This window comes from Chelonoidis abingdonii, chromosome 5, assembly GCF_003597395.2.
Source record: "Chelonoidis abingdonii isolate Lonesome George chromosome 5, CheloAbing_2.0, whole genome shotgun sequence".
NCBI lineage: Eukaryota > Metazoa > Chordata > Testudines > Testudinidae > Chelonoidis > Chelonoidis abingdonii.
The window spans coordinates 81,796,429-81,815,365 of NC_133773.1; the positions used below are offsets into that span (position 1 = coordinate 81,796,429).

An 18,937-nucleotide genomic window follows, 5' to 3' on the forward strand; every position below is an offset into this window, starting at 1 on the left:
GGCGCTGCTGCTCCCCCGTTGACTCTGCTTCCGCCTCTCGCACGTGGTGGAGTTCCAGAGTCGATGGCAGAGTGATCGGGGATCAATTTTATCGTGTCTACACTAGACATGATAAATCAATCCCCAGTAAATCGATCACTACCTGCCAATCCGGCAAGTAGTATAGACATACCCTGAGAAACTTTTTGACTGCATTAGCGCACTTTGGTCCCAGGAGATTTATTTCTGTCCTGCCCATCCACCCATTTGCAGCTTAATTTATAAAGAAAAGTATATTAACAAAATATTTACTTTTTTATAAATTTAGGAAACATGCGCATTATAATGGACCACCAGTGCTACTATAGTTAAGGTTTAGATTAAAATTGTTTTAGGCACCTTAATTTGGCCATGTTGCTCTAATATAGTGTTCTCTATTCCCATTTCTCTTGCTAAAAGTATGTCCTAAGCAGAAATGTAATATGTAAACTATAGGCTTCTTAGAACAATAAACAAATTTTAGCACAGATAATAGAATTTTAAGAATATTACAAACAAAACCAGGCTGTGGGGATTCTCTAAGATCTTCAGTGTTCACCTCAACTTTTGCATGTGTCTGATAATAAGAGACCTGGGGAGGGAGGTTTGAGGACTTCAGGATGTGCGTTTTAATGAGATGCTTACCTACTATCCCTCTTTCAAATGTTTCAGTAGCAGCCACAATAGCCTTCCTTGCTGGGCAAATGAAGGTACATTATGGCAGGGGTTCTCAACCTTTTTCCTTCTGAGCTCCCCCACCCCCCATCTGCCAGCATAATGTAAAAACTCCACAGCCCATGTGTGCCATTAGCAAGTAGCAACCAGGGCAACTGCCTGGAACCCCATGCAGCAGGGGCCCCCGTGAAGCTACATTGCTCAAGCTTCGGCTTCAGCCCCAGATGACAGGGTGCAGGGTCCTGGGCTTCAGCCCCATGCAGTGAGGCTTTGGCTTTCTACCCTGGGCCCCAGGGAGTCTAATGCTGGCCCTGGACCCCCGGTTGAGAACCATTGCATTATGGTGTCATAGAGGGAGTGGGGCTTCATTAAGTTCTGGTAAAACTTTTAGTAGATTCAAACTTTCTCAAATCAAAAAGACAGAACAAAACCATTCACATGAAACCTAGCATAGAAGATTTTGTGAGATTTCTACCACTCTGAACTAAAATCTTACCAGAACATCTCAGGAATATCCACACCACTCAGTCCTGTCCTAAAGCTGTGGATCTGTACTTCAGCCTGAACTCTAAGGCCTAAACTAAGCTTATTCCACATCAGATCTTATTGCTACTTCCTTGGTCCCTCTCTAATGCAAGGTTTGGGTGGAATTAGACTTACACAGGTAATTCTCAGCTTGTGATTAAAGTAGGGCAGTCAATTAATCAGTTAACTCACGTGATTAACTCAAAAAAATTAAATGTGATTAATCAGTTTTAATCACACTGTTAATTGAATATCAATTGACATTTAGTAAATATTTTGTTCTACATTTTCAAATATATTGATTTCAATTACAACACAGAATACAAAGTGTATAGTGCTCACTTTGTTACTTTTGATTACAAATATTTGCTCTAAAAATGGCAAACAAAAGAAATAGTATTTTTCAATTTACCTCACACAAGTACTGTAATGCAATCTTTGTCGAAAGTGCAACTTACAAAATGTAGATTTTTTTTTAACTTAACTGCATTCCATAACAAAACAGTGTAAGACATTAGAGCCTACAAGTCCTCTCAGTCCTACTACTTATTCAGCCAATTGCTAAGAGAATATTTATGGGAAATAATACTCCCTGCTTCTTATTTGCAATGTTACCTGAAAGTGAGAACAGGCATTCACATGGCTCTTTTGTAGCCAGGATTGCAAGGTATTTATGTGCCAGATATGCTAAATATTCATATGCCTCTTCATGCTTTGATCACCATTCCAGAGGACATGCTTCCATTCTGATGATGCTTGTTTTTTAAAAAAAAAAAAAAAAGCAGGGGGCGGTAAATTAAATTTCTGACTGAAATCCTTGGAGGAGAATTGTATGTCTCCTGTTCTATGGTTTTATCCGCATTCTGCCATATATTTTGTGCTATGGTAGTCTCAGATGACGACCCAGCATATGTTGTTTGATTTAAGAATATTTTCACTCCAGATTTGACAAAACACAAAGAAGGTTCCAATATCAGATTTCTGAAGATAGCTGCAGCACTCGACCCAAGGTTTAAGAATCTGCAGTGCCTTCCAAAATCTGAGAGGGATGAGGTGTGGAGCATGCTTTCAGAAGTCTTAAAAGAGCAACATTCTGATGCAGAAACTACAGAACCTGAACCACCAAAAAAGAGAATCAACCTTCTGCTGGTGGCATCTGATTCAGATGATGTAAATGAACACACATCGGTCCGCACTGCTTTGGATTATTATTGAGCAGAACCCGTCATCAGCATAGATGCATGTCCTCTGGAATGGTGGTTGAAGCATGAAGGGACATATGAATCTTTAGCATATTTGGCACGTAAATATCGTGTGATGCCGACTACAACAATGCCATGCAAATGCCTGTTCTCACTTTCAAGTGACGTAAACAAGAAGCGGGCAGCGTTATCTCCTGCAAATGTAAACAGACTTGTTTGTCTGTCTGAGCAATTGGCTGAACAACAAGTAGAACTGAGTGGGCTTGTAGGTTCTGAAGTTTTACATTGTTTTATTTTTGAATGTAGCTATTTTTGTACATAATTCTACATTTGTAAGTTCAACTTTCATTATAAAGAGATTGCACTACAGTCCTTATATTAGGTGAATTGAAATATACTATTTCTTTTGTTTTTTACAGTGCAAATATTTCTAATAAAAAATAAAGTGAGCACTGTACACTTTGTATTCTGTGTTGTAATTGAAATCAACATATTTGAAAATGTAGAAAACATCAAAAAAAGTAAATGTATTCTATTTTTGTTTAACAGCGCGATTAATCATGTGATTAATTGCGATTAATTTTTTTTATCATGATTACTTGACAGCCCTAGATTATAGTCATGTGCAGTGACTTTTGCTGCTGTATGTGGCTGTCATGGAGACTATTTGTTGGGACCCAGTCCATCTTGGTCACAAGAGCATACCTCACGCTGCTTATCCTAGTTGCAGCAAGCAGAATGTGAATAGGCAGGATCTATGGGGATCTTTCCTATCCCTCTAAAAAACTAAGATGGAAGAGGAAAGAAATCCCCTTCCTGTCTACCATTCACCAAGAGATGAAGGAAGGAAAGAAGAGAGAGACTTCCTTTGTTTCCAGCAACAAAAGGTGGGGAGAAAGAGTAGGTGTTTTTCCTCCCTTTTGCCCCCAATCAAGAAGTGATTGGGCAGCTATGAGAAGAAAGCTATAAATATAGAATGGAGTCCCAATCACAAACTAATCATGGCATGATGTCTTGACGCTGTATTGAATGTGTGCATTGTTCTTTGCATCAGTAAGTGATGTATCTGGCCTGTGTTATCTGGAAGATTAGACTAGATAGTCACAATGGTCACCCCTGGCCATAAAATCAATTAATCTCATTAATGCCATGTCCTTCCTCAAACAGCCAATCAATCTCCATATCTGGAAATCATTTTGTGAGTGTGTATGTGTGATTCTTTTTAATGCCAGGGTAGTATTCAGCCTCAGGGCTGGAGAGCTAGTGCTCCTAGTACTTGTGAATACAGGTTCTTCAGGAAAGGTTTTGTTATAATTTTTTGCATAGAATCCTCATCATTGGATAGCACCCCAACCCCCAGATAGACTGGACTTGAAATAAGCTCCTGATACCATGTGTGGCCAAATGTTCTTTCATCTCTTTAGTTCTCAGGACGTTATTTCTCTATATCCCTCTACTGTGCATAGCTGGTCACCATTATTGCACTCATACCTATTAGTCTAACCACTTTATACAGCTGGCCTGAGGCCCTTCCTAATTCAGACACTGAAGTGGCTGGTCTTAAAACCTGTGCCATTGCAATACAAACACAGAAATTCTTAGTTGTGCTACAGATAAGTGATTCAATTTGGGAGGCTTATGGGGGTTTTTTTGTATTATTCTATGATAACTGAAAGTTAACTATGATTTTCTTACCCTTGTATCCAATTATTTACTTGCCTGATCTAGACCAAATGAAACTGAAGATGCTGCATATAGTGAAGATGACACGACGATTCTAGAGGCTGCCCAGGTGCAAGTAGGACTTCGGTAAGTAATAAGCAAATGGGAAATATCTATTCATATTTAGAGAAGCTTGTGGCAAAACTGCCTCACATTGTCTTCTTATCTTAACAGATATGACCGAAGCAGTTCAAGTTTTGTGGTAATTGTAATGCAGCTCAGAAATCTTCATGCCTTCTCTGTCCTCTTTGGTTCCAGAGTGTAAGTAAAATAATCATTTGAGCAGTAATTCTGAAGTGTACATTGCACAATTTCTGTGATTATGCTTTACTCATTCCTTTTGGAGTGTACTGTTGCTTTAGATACTGTATAATTAAATGTTATAATCATTTTAAATAGCAGGTAAAAAATCAGTTACTATAATCTTTCCAACAATCTCTCAGAAGGTTGTGTATATATGTGGTCTTAAGTGTGTGTAAAATTGTAAATAATTTTAAAATAGTGTATATTAGTTTTAAACAAGGGCCTGTCATAAGTTTGAGGCAATTTCATAAACTCTAAGTGGCTCAGCAAAAATGCTGAGGCGCATCACCTCTAACCAGTGATGTTTGAGGGCCTCTCAAAAATTAGGCTCTGTGTTGTGCTGTATAGATAGAAGTATCAAAACAATAAAAGTGGAAAACAAGTTGATGAAAGTATTAAAAAATGGCTGATGTAGGAAGGAATGAAAGAAACAAGAGGGAGTGTTCTTAGTGAACATAAGAATGGCCATACTGGGTCAGACGAGTCGTCCATCTAGTCCAGTATCCTGTCTTCTGACAGTGGCTAATGCCAAATGCTCCAGAGGGAATAAACAAAACAGGGCAGTTATCATATGATCCATTCCCTGTCATCCAGTCCCAGCACCTGGCAGTCAGAGATTTAGGGACACCTAGAGCATGGAATTGCATCCCTGACTATCTTGGCTAACAGCCGTTGGTGGACTTTATGGTAGCTAGAGTAGGGAACTGGGATTAAAGATCTCTGAGTCGTACACCTAGATCAGTAAATGAACTTGCTGTGTGACTTTGAACAAACAACTGCTTCAATTTTCCAGGCTGCAAAATAGATACAATAATATTTGACTATCTCAACAGGCTGTTACGAAGTTTAATATGATTAGAGGTAGGATGGAGCCAGTCCATGGAGAGATGGTATTTTTAAGGCTATTTTGATCAATAGGAAGCCAGTGAACATGAAGGATGTGTGTGACACAATCTGTTTTTTTGAGTTAATAGTTGTGTTTACCACTATTATGCCCCCTTAAATTTGTAGTGCAGGAATTTAGAAAGACCATGAAATTGGAAAGTTGAGATGATACATGGCTAATGTACAGTATGAAGAAGGCTGTCAAAGTTAGAGCATTAAAGATCAACTGAAGTACAAATATTAGCAATGTTCTGAAGATTTGGTAAGAAAAACAAGTTGATTCCCAATATTTTTGGCCTTGGGACTGAAGTAAAAGGTTGAAGTCAGAGACCTGGGGCAAAGAATTTTTTACTCCACAGAAAGGACTCCAAGATACACTGTTAATATAAAAAACGTGAGCTGTTTTCTTCCGATACAAAGCCATAGATTGTTAGAAGTGAAAGTATTTTTGAAATCCAGTATACTTGTCTGTATTTGTGAGTCATTTACATTTTTCTTAGCTTGGCAATCAATGAAGTCAGTTTCACTTTTATTCACATAGTACTGCGATCTTTGAAACACACTGGAGAATGTGCATTTGTGGAAAAAACACCTGTTTTCATTGGTCCCTTTTTAAAAAAAGAATTGTGGTGTGCTGTTGTTTGTAGGTTTTATGAAACCTTGTTTTCACAATTTGGAATTTAAGACATTCAGTTGTCAGCGTCCTTTTAAGTCGTCAGAGTATTCAGCAGTAGAAAGCTGACATATGCTTGACCTGATACTTGGGAATTGTAGTTAAAGGACTTCAGTATAGAAGAGAAGTCCAATGTGGTTGATAGTGAGGTAAAAATGAAGCTAGCTAAAGTGAGAAGGTGCATGAAAGATGAGGGTTAGGAAAGATCCTTGGTATGGCACACTTGATGCATACGTAAAGGTAGAATTCCAATATGGAAATCACACTGTTGGCCAGGATGTCAATAAGAGTACAGAGACTGTTGAACTTAGGCTACAACTGCACGTGGAAGTAGGGGTGTGATTATTAAATACTAGTATAATATTAATCTCCATCAAGTACTGCTTCTCATCTTTCCTAGCTGTTTTCTGTGTCTTTTACTAGTTTTCCGTTTTTCCTTTTTCTCAGAAATATGAGGTACAGTGCATTCCACCATGCTACTGAATTCATTTCTAAGTGTATAACTTTTCTCTCTCAATTTTCCAACTCTCTCTCTGCTCCAAAAGGATGTTTCAGCTTTCTAGGATTTCTTGTTTCGATTAGGATAATGTGTCCCACTTTCTGTGACATGATCTTCAGCGTCTCTCACTTAATACTAAAGCAAAGGATTCATTTGGATAGAGTCAGCAATGCCTACCTCATCTGTCATTACCTTCCCAAGGCACAGAAATAACTTTTGGGGAAATGGCTGTGCAAGGGACAGGTGGGAAGTTAAATTTATCAGTCCCTTCTTTCTCCTTCCTCCCAACTGAATTGTTGCCTGTCCATTTCCCTGGCATGCACTTTTCCTTCAGACTTTGCGATCAGTTTCCCTCCATGGTGGAAGGCTGACTGCAGTGATTCACTTTTCCCCTCGGCAGCTGGCATTTGTTAAGCATAGTGCACCTGGAGCTGAGCATGAGACAATTACAGGAGTAAAATGTTAAGAAGCCATTAATTTTGGATTTTGTGAATGATCTTAAATTGTAATTGTGCTTGCATACTAGGTGCTATTTGCTACACATATAAATCATTTTATTTTGTTCCTTTCAGGTATTTTAGGGTAGCAGTACTTCCATCCTCAGTTGATATCAGCTGTCTGTTCCGCACTAAAGTCCATCCTGCTATGGAAACCATTTTATTCAATGAGATATTCAGAGTAGCCATTTCCCAAGAAGCTTTGCAGCAGAAGACATTACGTGTAGATGTCTGTTCTGTCAGTAAAACTCGACGGGAAGAATGCCTGGTATGCATTTTTATATTAGCTTTGCTTGGCATCCATTTGTTTGTTTTTATTCCCCACTGATGAATATGGCTTCTAGAATTCTGCAACGCTCCCAGAAGAATTCAGCACCACATCTGAGTTGTCTCAATAGCACTGATGATTACATTTCTCTGCAGTTCCACATGTATACAATACGATGTTGGATGGAGACAGTTTTAAAAGCTCTGTCTTGCCATGATATTGCACAATGACAAATTGATGTATAGCACACAGATGTAGATCATGAGTAATTTCATCTAAACTTCACTGGAATTACATCAGTGTAACACTGATGCAAGTCAGAGTAGAATTGGGTCTCCAAAGTATAAAATACAATATATAAAACAAAGTGATGCGAACTTGTGTTGTAACAAAACACTGCCTGGAATGCAAATCTTTTCACAACGCTGTAGATTGTATTAAGCTCCAAGTTTTGAGACTAGTATACTTCATTGTAATAATATGTGACATTAACAATCCAGGATACTAGAGACTGGGACATTATCCATTTGTTCTGGCTTCTGACATGGTTAACTGTGTCATCATCACATAACTAATAACTTGCTTTCATTTACCATTAAGCTTGCTATCATGTAAAAAAGACAAAAGGAAATTTCCCTTCCAGAACGCTGTCATGGGGAGAGATCATTGTTTGTTTTATTTTGAAGTCTTTCCATATTTTGTATTTGTTATCACTGTCATCATATATTGTTGCCCAGTGGCAGTGGTGGTATGTCTGAGGCACAGTGATTAATAATCAAAGACTCTTTAAAATATAAACTGTGAACCATGAACAATGGCTATAGCTCTGAGGAGTCGTCCGAGGAGCCAGAGGACACTGGCCAAAGGAACTCTGCACAGGTATATGAGACAAATAAGGTCCACAAGTAGGCCCCACATTTGTGAAGAACCTCCCCTCGAGCTTCATCCTCCTCCTGGACCGATGATGGTTATCTTGGCCAGCACCAGGAGGAGGTTGATGAGGTGGCGCAGCGACTTTGTGGAGTTATAGTCGGGGAATGCGTACAGGAAAAGATGTGGGGGGAAATGCACTGGAACCTCAGCAGGAGGTTTTGGAGGTGCCAGAAGAGGTGCTGCCACTTCATGCCTTCCAGGTAGATGTGCACCAGGATCTCCCTCACTGCGAAGGGACACCTGTCAGGGCCGTCAGTGAACTGTGCCAGCCAGACACTCAGACTGACAGCCGTGGGGACTGAAATCCTCTATTTAGCTACAGAACAGAGAACTTAAATCTTCAGGGTATAGCCCTGACAGCAATAGTGCAAATTTCCCCATAGTTCCCAACCAGTAAGCCTCAACCTTCACTTGAAGGTCTCCCTTCCCTGAATGAAAAGGTAGCTTAATCTCCCCTACTATTCACTCTGATTCTTCTTCGCTGATACTGCTAGCAAGATTCCAGTTAGTATTGGTGGTTGTAGGTGATTTGTCTGCTGAGAAGTGGACTGAGATCAACCAGAATGTCCTCCATAGGATTAGTATTGTGGCTTTGTCTCTCCAGAACCCAAGCTGTGCACTCTGCAGTGGACTCCCAACAGTTGTTCATTATTTAGTGCTACAGAATACCAGAGAAGCATTTTGGGTGTTTTCAGGGGTCTCATTTTTTGGTAACAGGTAAATGCCTAGCTTGGTATTTTCTTTATTTAAAAAAAAGAGTATATGCAATATTGAGTAGCGTGCACAGGTTTCCATTTGGTCTTTAAACCCTGTTTCATCACTGGAAAAAACAGTGCTTTCTGAGCTGTAAAACGCCTAGAAATGCTTGTCAAGTTTGTGGTGCCCTTTGTACAATGAAAAATACTGTAGAATGAGAACTCAGCTCTCATACAGGAAAAATGACCAATTTTAACTTTTTGCTTCCATCTGTCATTCCACGTAGGCTGGAACTCAGCTCAGCCTTGCAGATTTATCGCTTTCTAATGAGATCTATACTCTGTGGTATAATCTGCTGCCCTGCAAGCAAATTCCTGGCAAAAAGAACAAGGAACAAAATGAGGAATCGGTGTTTCTGCCTTACAAGCAATTGTCAGGCTCGTTGGACTTGGTGAGCAGTGTGTGTTGGCTAAGCCAGCGAAAGCAAGAAAAAAGGCATTGACCCCCTACTCCCTCACCCCACTGAGGAAGTTGCACTACTGTTATATGCGCCAAACTGCAGTTCTCATTTGTTGACTTTACTAGGGCCTAGGGTTCCAATCCTCCAAGCACTCATGTGCATGCTAACTTGACTAGTCCCATATGGAGTTGTAAATATTAAGCATGTGCAGAAGTGTTTGTAGAATCAGGGCCTAACTATGGGTTGCAGAATTGAGTCCTATGTTTTAATCTCTCCTTCCTCTGACCTTCCTTACATTGTTTTTAAAATAAGAGTCTCCCTAACTTCCCTGTTAGTTAATTTAGTTTCTTATTTTCATGTGTTTTTTGGAAACAGCTTTGTTTTTTGTTCTTTGCATTCACACGTTAAAATATTTTCATTGCATTTAAAAATACTTTTTATGCAAATTGTACCTTAATCATTCAAGCAAAAACAAACTTTTCTGCTTTGTGCTTGCATCACAAGAACAGCATGAGACATGAGCGATTTTAAGAAATAATCTTTTCTTCCTATTTAGTCGATACTATAATCACCCCTCGTTAGATAAGAAATATACTTCATAGTATCCCCTATTAGAATACTTAAATCTCCTTTTCAATGTTTTCACACAACTAATTAGTATGTAGCATGTCTGGAATTCTGATCCCCGGCATGAACTTCCATACTTTGCCTTTTTATTTTCACTTACTCACATTTTCCTGGTGTAAGGGAATGCCAAGGAAATGCAACTCTTGTCAGCGTTGTCATTTCTTGCCTAATGTACTGTGTCTAGTTTCATTCTCTTTATTTACGCTATCAGGATGCTGTCTCGGCTCTGCTGGAGAGGACATCTGCTGAGTTGGAAGCGGTAGAGCAAGAGTTGGCGGAGGAAGAGGAGGAGGAAGAGGAGGGGCAGGAGAACAGGGGTGCTGATGAAGAGTGGTAAAGCTGTTCTTTACATTGACCCTCGTAGGCCTAAGAAAAGTGCTTTACTTGCCAGGAAAAAAAAATTAATTCCTCTGCATGGACAGTGCATTATCTTCACTTATGTTTACTAAATATACTGAATGTTCTAATCCCGCCCCTGCCCCCGTGTAATCCACTCAATTCTTCCTGACTCACTGACAGTGTCCCAAAATGCCATATCACAAATGCTACTTGTCCCATCTTATTGCAATCCATAAACTTTAATGAGAGATTAATAGGATTTAGGGTGAGGGGGCTGCTGCATGTCCTAGACAGGATATGTGCTGTTTGTTTTTGTTTTGGAGGGGTTGTGAACTTTCTCCATGAGTGGGGACAGGTTCTGTTGCTAAATTACTGTATCTTGTGTATGTTAAGGAACAGCATTTCCCAGTACGCCTTTTCTGTAGTTGTCATACAGAAATGTGTGATCACATACAGGAAGCTTTAATAAGGCTTTTTCATAGCATTAAATTTCTGTTGTGTACATTATCACCAGAGCAGCATGGTGCTATCAAATTTAGTGTGCTTTTGTTAAAATGTTCTCGAAGGTGAATTATAACAGAGCTTTCTGTTTTTTCTTGGAGCATATAATTAAAAATGCATTCACATGAGTAATTTGGAAGCATTTGGTGATACTATAATCATCCTGTTCTTATCAAGATAACATACTGATAATAATACGCCTTTTGTAAAAGGTGTAGGATTTTCGCATTCCAGTACTTTTCTCCTGTGGGTCTTGTCAGTTCAAGGGTAACTTGGGTTACTTTTGTTCTTGCAGGTTAGAAATGCTAGCAGAGGCGTCTGATGAAATTGTGGATGAAGAGGATGGAGTTAAATTGGCAGAGGAAGGCGGAGATACAGATAACTTGAGATTATGCACTGATACAGCAGAGAGAGATGAAAACAAGGGTGGGGAAGAAAGTGACCATGCTGATGCCCCTGGCAATCAGTTAGCTGCTGTAGTCCCAACACTGGTGAATATTTTAGATTGTGCTTCCCTAAAGCATACTGCATGTCTGAAGACACCATTTAGTCTTATGAAATATTTATTTGCTTCTTTCCCTTGGAGTATGCCACAATAGTATGTTGGGTTTGAAAGCTTAAAGATGATCATGACATTTATTATAGCAGTTGTTTGTATAGTAAGTTTGAGCAAAATCAGATTGGTCATTTTTGAATTAGGCAAGTGTGAACTTCTAACATTCATTCTAGTTGAAAATGTTGCATGCTTTTAACTTAAAAACAACGACCTTAAAACTCCAGTCTTTACTTGGTCTCTGAGTAAGGAAAAAATTCAAGTTGAAAGAAAATGAGTTTAGTACCTTTAAGGCTATGAATGTGTAAGTTATTTTTTGCTTACGTATGTCATGATTTCATCTTTAGTTTTTTCGTATTTCTCTAAAGATTATGCTGTCAAAAAAAGTTAAGGTCTTTGAAATTAGTGCAGGGAATTTAGACATAAATCTTCCACCTCAACTTGGAAAAGTTCAGTGTTTGGTCTAGTGACTCACTGGGGATTGTAATTAGCTCTCTGTTAGTTCAGGGAGTGGCCAAATGGACAGAGGGTCTTTTGGGGACCAGGCTGGCAGGCACAGATCATGGCCGTGATTCAATGTTAAGCACATGCCTAGGACAACTCACCTGCTTAAAGTTAGACACATGCTTAAGTAGTATACTGAATGGTGGCCTAAAGCTGTGGTCTAAGCCTTGTTAAGACCTGCATTCAGCAGTGAGTCAGAGGCCTAGCAGCAGGTGGCGGTGCAGTATCTGATTGCAATACTGATTGAAATGTGATCTACTAGTGCCAAATCCTCCTACAGTTGCTGTGCCGCTGCTTAAGATATTCTCTGGTCTGTATAGACAACTAGATAAGTGAAAACTTCAAAGAACAATCACTTTGCTGTAGAAAAAGGAGAAAAGATACCTAACTGCTTACTTCAGTGGGAGCAGTAAATAAAGTAGGACCTAATGAATATTGTATGAATTAGTTGAGTGGGAAGCCCCAGTTCAGATTGGTGAGGTTGGCAGATAAGCAGTTGCCGTGGAGTGGGCAAGGAAGAACTGCAGCTGTCAGCGATGTAGCCATGTTTCAGGGTGTTTGCTGCGGAGAGGGAGTCCAGGGGCAATATGAAATGCCCTATTAGTCCTTTAGGCATGTGGCATCACCCTTCTCAGTCGTGCCCCCAGCACAGCATCAGAACCTCGTGGTGCAGTTGTAAACTGCAAACCCAAATGTTTGTCCTGAGTACGGACTTTCCGGATTGTGGTTTACAGATTAGTGAGGCCCCTGCTGTAGAAATTTCAGATGGACGTGGCAATTGTATTGGGCACAGGGAACACCTGGCAAGGTTTTTCTTACACTTTTTAACTGATTTTTTTTTTTAGTTGAATACTGCTGCACTTAGTTATGGGTAAGATTCTTTGTTTTCTGTGTTGGATTTCAACTTAAATGGTCTTGGGAGGGTAGAAAGCCGTGCTTGCAAGGTATATCGCTGGCAGGGGAGTGTATGTGTGTATGTATTTTTTTTATTTTAAATTTTTCTTGACAGGTTGATAAAGAGACTAATACTGAGGAAGCAGTTAATGAGAATATGGCAGTGCGACCCAAGGACAGAGCCAGCTTGAGCTCTAGACAGCGTCCCTTTGTCAGAAACAGCATGATAGTGCGCTCGCAAACCTTCTCTCCAGGAGAGCGGAACCAATACATCTGTAGGGTAAGAGGAAAAGCACTCTCAATGAGATGCTATTAACTAAAGTGTCATTTAACTCCTTGGCAATGGCACATTAGTGACAATGAGTCATGTTCTGGGAAAACCCACTTTTCACCTGAAAGAGTCTAAATTGTGCTTTCCTTGGATTTTCAAAAGAACATACTGATGCACAGTGAAACAGGCTTACACTGAACTCAGTATATTGTGTCAAAACACTATTACTATGGACGAAAAGCAGCGCTTTGCAGAGGGCTTGTATCTATGAAGTGTCTTGTGTTGGACCTTTGCAAAGGGGTGTGTTTCACTGTATAAACAGAACGGTAATTCACACATCGCAATGTACTGAAACAATCTGGCAATTTTGATCTGTTGAAAATGTGCTAGAATAAAGCTCACAATAAGCAAACACTGCATTAGCAGTACAGTGTGAGAGCAACATAGCAGCTGAGCTTTTTCCAGGCTATCAGTTTTGAATCACTTTTTGAAGCGTACCATGATTTCAGATTGGATAGTATGGTTAGCATCTACATGATTCAGTTCTGAAACCCTGCTGCAACTGTGTCCCTGAGCTCTGCCTTGGGCATCCGCTGCCTGAACCACAAGACCATCCTTCCTCCCCCACTGTGCAGCATGTCCTGAGCAGAAAACATCTGATGGATATGCACTCATAGACTTCAATGCCAGAAGGGGCCATTGTGGTCATCTAGTCTGACCTCCTGAATATTGCAGGCCACATAACTTCCTCCACCACTCCTGTAATAGACCCTTGGCAGAGTTACTGAAGTCCTCAAATCATGGTTTAAAAGACTTCAAGTTACAGACAATTCACTCCAGCTGATGTCCACTCCCTTATAGTAAAGCACCTCTTCTCAGATGGTGATTTGAAAGTGACTTTCATGAAGTATGTATAGTCAGTAGAGTTTGTAAGGGGAGAGTCTCAAAGACACAAAGGACAGGTAGGGACCAAAATCCCGTTTGTTCCTTTGAAAAGTGTTTAACGAACATTTAGATGCTAGTGTCTGATCATGAAGTATTGATGAGTTAACAGCTGAGTTTGTATGGGAGAAGACTGATTTCTCTCTAGGGATATCACAAGGTTCTTCTTTTTCACATAAATGCTGCATTAGAATGCTGTAGGGCTCTGATTTTGTCAGTCATTGAAATTTCAGCAGCAAAATTCCTGTAGTCCATGTTAATTTTTTCAGCTCTTCAGAAAAGAGTACTAATAATCTTTCTGATAACTGTATTAGACTTTAAACCAGCTTTATTTTAATTCTGCTACTATATATATTGATCTACTTAATAGATATTCAGTTTGAGAACAATCTGTCATATCATGGGATAGCTCAGTGGTTTGAGCATTGGCCTATTAAACCCAAGGTTGTGAGTTCAATCCCTGAGGGGGCCATTTAGGGATTTGGGACAAAAATCTATCTGGGGATTGGTCCTGCTTTGAGCAGGGGGTTGGACTAAATGAGGTCCCTTCCAACCCTGATATTCTATGATTCTATAGTGTATCTTAGACTATGTCTACACAGCACTTTTGGCAAAATTTTTGTCGGTCAGGGGTGTGAAAAAAATACACCCCTAACTGCTGTCCACACTGGTGCTTTTTGTCACTTTGTCGGCAGGAGACTTTTCCCCCGCTGACAAAGCTACCGCTGTTCGTTGTGTGGTTTTATTTCCCCAGCAGGAGAGCTCTTTCCTACTGGCATACAGCAGCTACATGGAGGACCTTACAGTGGCACAGCTCTAGTGACACAGCTGTGCCACTGTAAGGTACACAGTGTAGACATGGCCTAAGAAAAGAGCCACTGTTGTTGTTTAGTCTGTGGTACTGATTTCTGAGAAGTAGTACTGTTCTTGTAGGAGGATCTGCACATACATACATTCAGTCCAAGTAATACTGAGGTTGAGATTGTTGCTTGTTGGTCAGGTGAACGTGTAGAGTAATTTGCTTTTCCCTGTGCAGCTCTGTTGATAAGGGTCTACCCCAGGCAAGTGAATATTATTCGCAACCTTGGAAGTAAGAGGACTGTAAAACAGCCAATGCTTTGGAAGTATGCCCTGTGCTAAGCTAATTAAACTTTTTAAACAATCCACAATGCATTTTCAGTAAAATATTGTAAACTGCAAATGATCCTATTTTAATTTCACTGTAATTGATGACTGATGCAACAGTCAGTTTCAAACCATGAGTAACCTTCCATCACCTGTGTGTCATCATTACGCTGAGACTGTCATGTGCTCTATGAGGAAGAGAATGTGATTAGCTAAGCCAGTGTTGGCCACAACTCCCCCAGGGGAGGCATATCAGATTGATAAGTGAGTGGGCCTTCAACAGTACATGAGGTAGCAGAGGATTCCCTTCCCCTGAAAATGGGGCTTGACTTTCAAAATGTTGGGAATTGAGGTCTCAGCTAAGAAGTTAAGTTGCCGACCTACTGGCTGAATCATCATTTTGCTTCCAAGTAAAAATTGCTGAAATGTCTTGATGTGTATGGGGGGGATGTTTATATTCATGTTATAGAACCACTGATATTGTCTGGACTGGCAATATAAATTGAAGAACAAAAATAGAGTCAAATTACCGAATGTTATCCTTCACTACCACTAAATAGCCTAGGTTTCAGTATGTGGCTTCAGATTGCTTTTATGCAGGAAATGTCTCTGCGCTCTTTAAGATGCTAACCCTGGACATATATTTTATCTGACTGAGAGGTTTTATTGAACCCCACGAATGATCCACATCAACATCCTTGAGGTTTTCTAAATGTTTGTAACTTAAAAACAGAACAGGCCTTGTATTAAAATATACCGCTGTTTTATATCAGACTGTTTATACCCATATTTTGACAGCTGAATCGAAGTGACAGTGACAGCTCAACACTGGCCAAAAAGTCTCTCTTTGTGAGAAATGCCACAGAACGGAGGAGCTTGAGAGTTAAAAGGGTAAGTGCCGTCTCACCTGAGCAGTCAGTGATCCACATATCTGCTACTTTTTTCTATTTCATTTTAAACCATCAGCTTGATTTTAGGCATCTGGAGTCTCTAGCGTGATCTCAACATCTCTTTGAAACACCCAGACTCCCTGGGATCCCAGATCCAAATCTTGACACAACTGTGACTTGGCCCATCATCTTTCCAAAGCAGATAAACAGTTCCATTAATTGTGTGTAGGTCCTTTGAATGAGACCTTTAGCAACAAAATGATCTCACCAGTGTTTGGATAGTAACAATCCCATGGCATTTCTTGTGAGAGTAGAGGTTTGCCCTGGTAACCTGGGGCAGAATTGCACCTTCATCACTGTTAGGATGTGCGCCAGATAGCTGCCACCCTCACATTTAGGGTTAGTTGTTTCAGAGAGATGCTGTACAGTGTATAAAAGTGATCGGGATCCTTCAATAATGCAACACACTATTTCAATATAAAATAATATATTCTGCATGTTTATATACAGTAAATATGAAGAACACACAGACAACATTCATCTTAAACATAGTTTTGGTGAAAGGGTTGGGAAAATCCCATAGTTTCAAGGGTTCAGCTGTACTTAAGTTTTCTTTTTCAATGAATTTCCTCCAACAACTTTTGTGACTAATGAAGAGATTTGAAGGAGAAAAGGATATTATGACTACATAAAATGAAATGTACATTCTCACCTAGGGGGCTGTGTCCATTTTTGGTTACTAGGCTTCAGAGATAAAATAAGCATTGAAAGGGGCTAAGGAAGGCTGACTGTACTTAGCAGGATGGCAGAGTTGATGTGGGAGAAGAGATTGCAAAGTCGGGGCAGGGGGGATTACTCTGACCATCATGTGAGGAAACTCAATTAAATTAAAGGAAATAAATTTGAAGCACTGAAAGGGAAATACTTGTTTACAGGCTATGGTCAATCTCTGACATTCCCGAATCAGCAAGGTACTTTAGAAAATTAATAGTCCTACTGAAATCAATGGGACTACTCGCGCTTAAAGTTAGACATTTATTTAAGTGCCTTGCTGGACTGAGGCCTGCTACAGGAGGTCATTGAATCAAATGCTATGTCTGGAATTTTAGAAGTCCTGGATAATTTTATGACTATTAATGACACACATGCAGAACTAGGAAAGCTAAAGACTATTAAATCTCATACTTTATAATTGTGTTGCTATGAGGGTCAGAAAGCAAATTTTCACTAAGGCTTTTGGTCTACACATAAATTATGTCAGCATAGCTACATCAGTCAAGGGAGTGAAAAAAGCATACCCCTGACCGACATAGTTATGCCAACAAAAGCCCCACTGTAGATGCAGCTATCTTCATGAGAGAGGGCTTCTGGCAACATAGCTAATGTCATTCAGGGAGGTAGTGCTCTGCTGGACAGAAAAACTCCTGGGAGTGGTGGCTATGCTGGCATGGCTATTCTAGCATAGCCATATGGCATCTGTAATGTACAAACTATAGGAATTTTACAGCATCTTATGAAGCTTTAGGCAGTGGCTGCTGCCAGAAGCAGAGTTCCAGAGTAGATGGCCTGTGGACTTTGACCTGATCTGGTATGGCAATTTGTGCTCAGAAAAAATAAATGTGAACATTCCTTACCCAACTGGCAACTCCTTACCTCAGCCTTTGTATACTAAATGTACTCTTACTGTTTATTACATTATCATTCCTGAACAATTCAGCCTGCGTGCCAGTCGATCATGCGAAGAGCTACGCAAGAGCATCCTGTACGCACTTCTCTTGACTTGGAGCTGGACCTCCAGGCATCTCGGACGCGACAGAATCGGCTGAACGATGAACTTCAGGCACTGCGCGATCTTAAACAGAAGCTTGAGGAGATGAAAGCCAGAGGAGAGACTGACCTTCCCCAGTGTGTGTTGGAGGATGAGCGATTCCAAAAGCTCTTGAAACAAGCTGAAAAGCAGGTATAAATAGTGAACAAAACTGCATCATTTTATGATAAGCACTCATTTATTTCCAGGGAGGGCTGTGCTTAAAAACCTGGTAGTTGCAGTCTGGTTGTGAAGGAAGCACAAATGAAAAATGTCCTGTCTATAGATGGAATGGGGCCATAGTAGTACTAAACAAAAGCAATTAAAAACCCTTTACTATAGGTTCTTCGATTTGATGTGGGTGTTTAGATGTTTTTAGAAGATTTTTACAGGAGTATTAAGTTTAACTAATTACAAAGCTGAATTATGTCACATGAGTAAAGGATCATGGGAAATCTAAGGAAAAAGTCTACTAAAGAATTAATCCAAGATCAAGTATTTATTTATTTATTTATTTAAACCATGCATGCATGCATCTGACGAAGTGGGGATTCACCCACAAAAGCTCATGCTCCAAAATGTCTGTTAGTCTATAAGGTGCCACAGGATTCTTTGCTGCTTATTTAAGCCTAGAATTCGCTGAACACCAGAAGTAATGTTATTCTGAAGTTGAACATCAAATTGAGTAGCCAATTAATTTGGAGGTGAAACACTCTTTTTCATTTGGAGGCGAGGTTTGTGTACTGAAACAATATAGAAATCCGTTTAAAGGTTTAATAATCCTAAATCCCAGTCCTCCTCCTCTCATTGAAGTCAATGTTTTTGTTTTGTTGGGGGAGGTTGCTATTCAGGGGTAGCTGGCTCAAACTCTACACAGATGTAGCTGACTAGAAACCTCAACAAAGAGGACACAGAGAGACAGAAGCCATGATTTGAGACTACAGACTGTAATAATACCTGCGGAGGGGCTGTGCAGCAGCCCCACAGGACCCCCACCCCAGCTGAGTTTGTCCTTCAGAACACCCTTTTTCTGACTTTGGCCAGGGAGAGCTGAGTTTCACCCACCAGGAGGTAGATGCATTTCAGAAAAGATTAAAAAATAAGTAAAAATAGTATGTAAAATAGTCT

The 18,937-nt window shown here is 40.0% G+C and overlaps 1 protein-coding gene across 1 annotated transcript in view; it reads left to right on the forward strand.

The window, feature by feature from the left end:
• The window catches only part of WWC2 (WW and C2 domain containing 2), a 150,296-nt gene that overhangs the window by 118,953 nt on the left and 12,406 nt on the right, over nt 1-18,937 (forward strand). Inside the window, exons 13-21 of the mRNA XM_032781120.2 lie at nt 4,149-4,229; nt 4,317-4,403; nt 7,075-7,267; nt 9,183-9,347; nt 10,195-10,316; nt 11,119-11,314; nt 12,890-13,054; nt 15,911-16,003; nt 17,720-17,962. Coding sequence (XP_032637011.1) covers nt 4,149-4,229; nt 4,317-4,403; nt 7,075-7,267; nt 9,183-9,347; nt 10,195-10,316; nt 11,119-11,314; nt 12,890-13,054; nt 15,911-16,003; nt 17,720-17,962 — 1,345 coding nt within the window. The remainder of the gene's footprint in view (nt 1-4,148; nt 4,230-4,316; nt 4,404-7,074; nt 7,268-9,182; nt 9,348-10,194; nt 10,317-11,118; nt 11,315-12,889; nt 13,055-15,910; nt 16,004-17,719; nt 17,963-18,937) is intronic.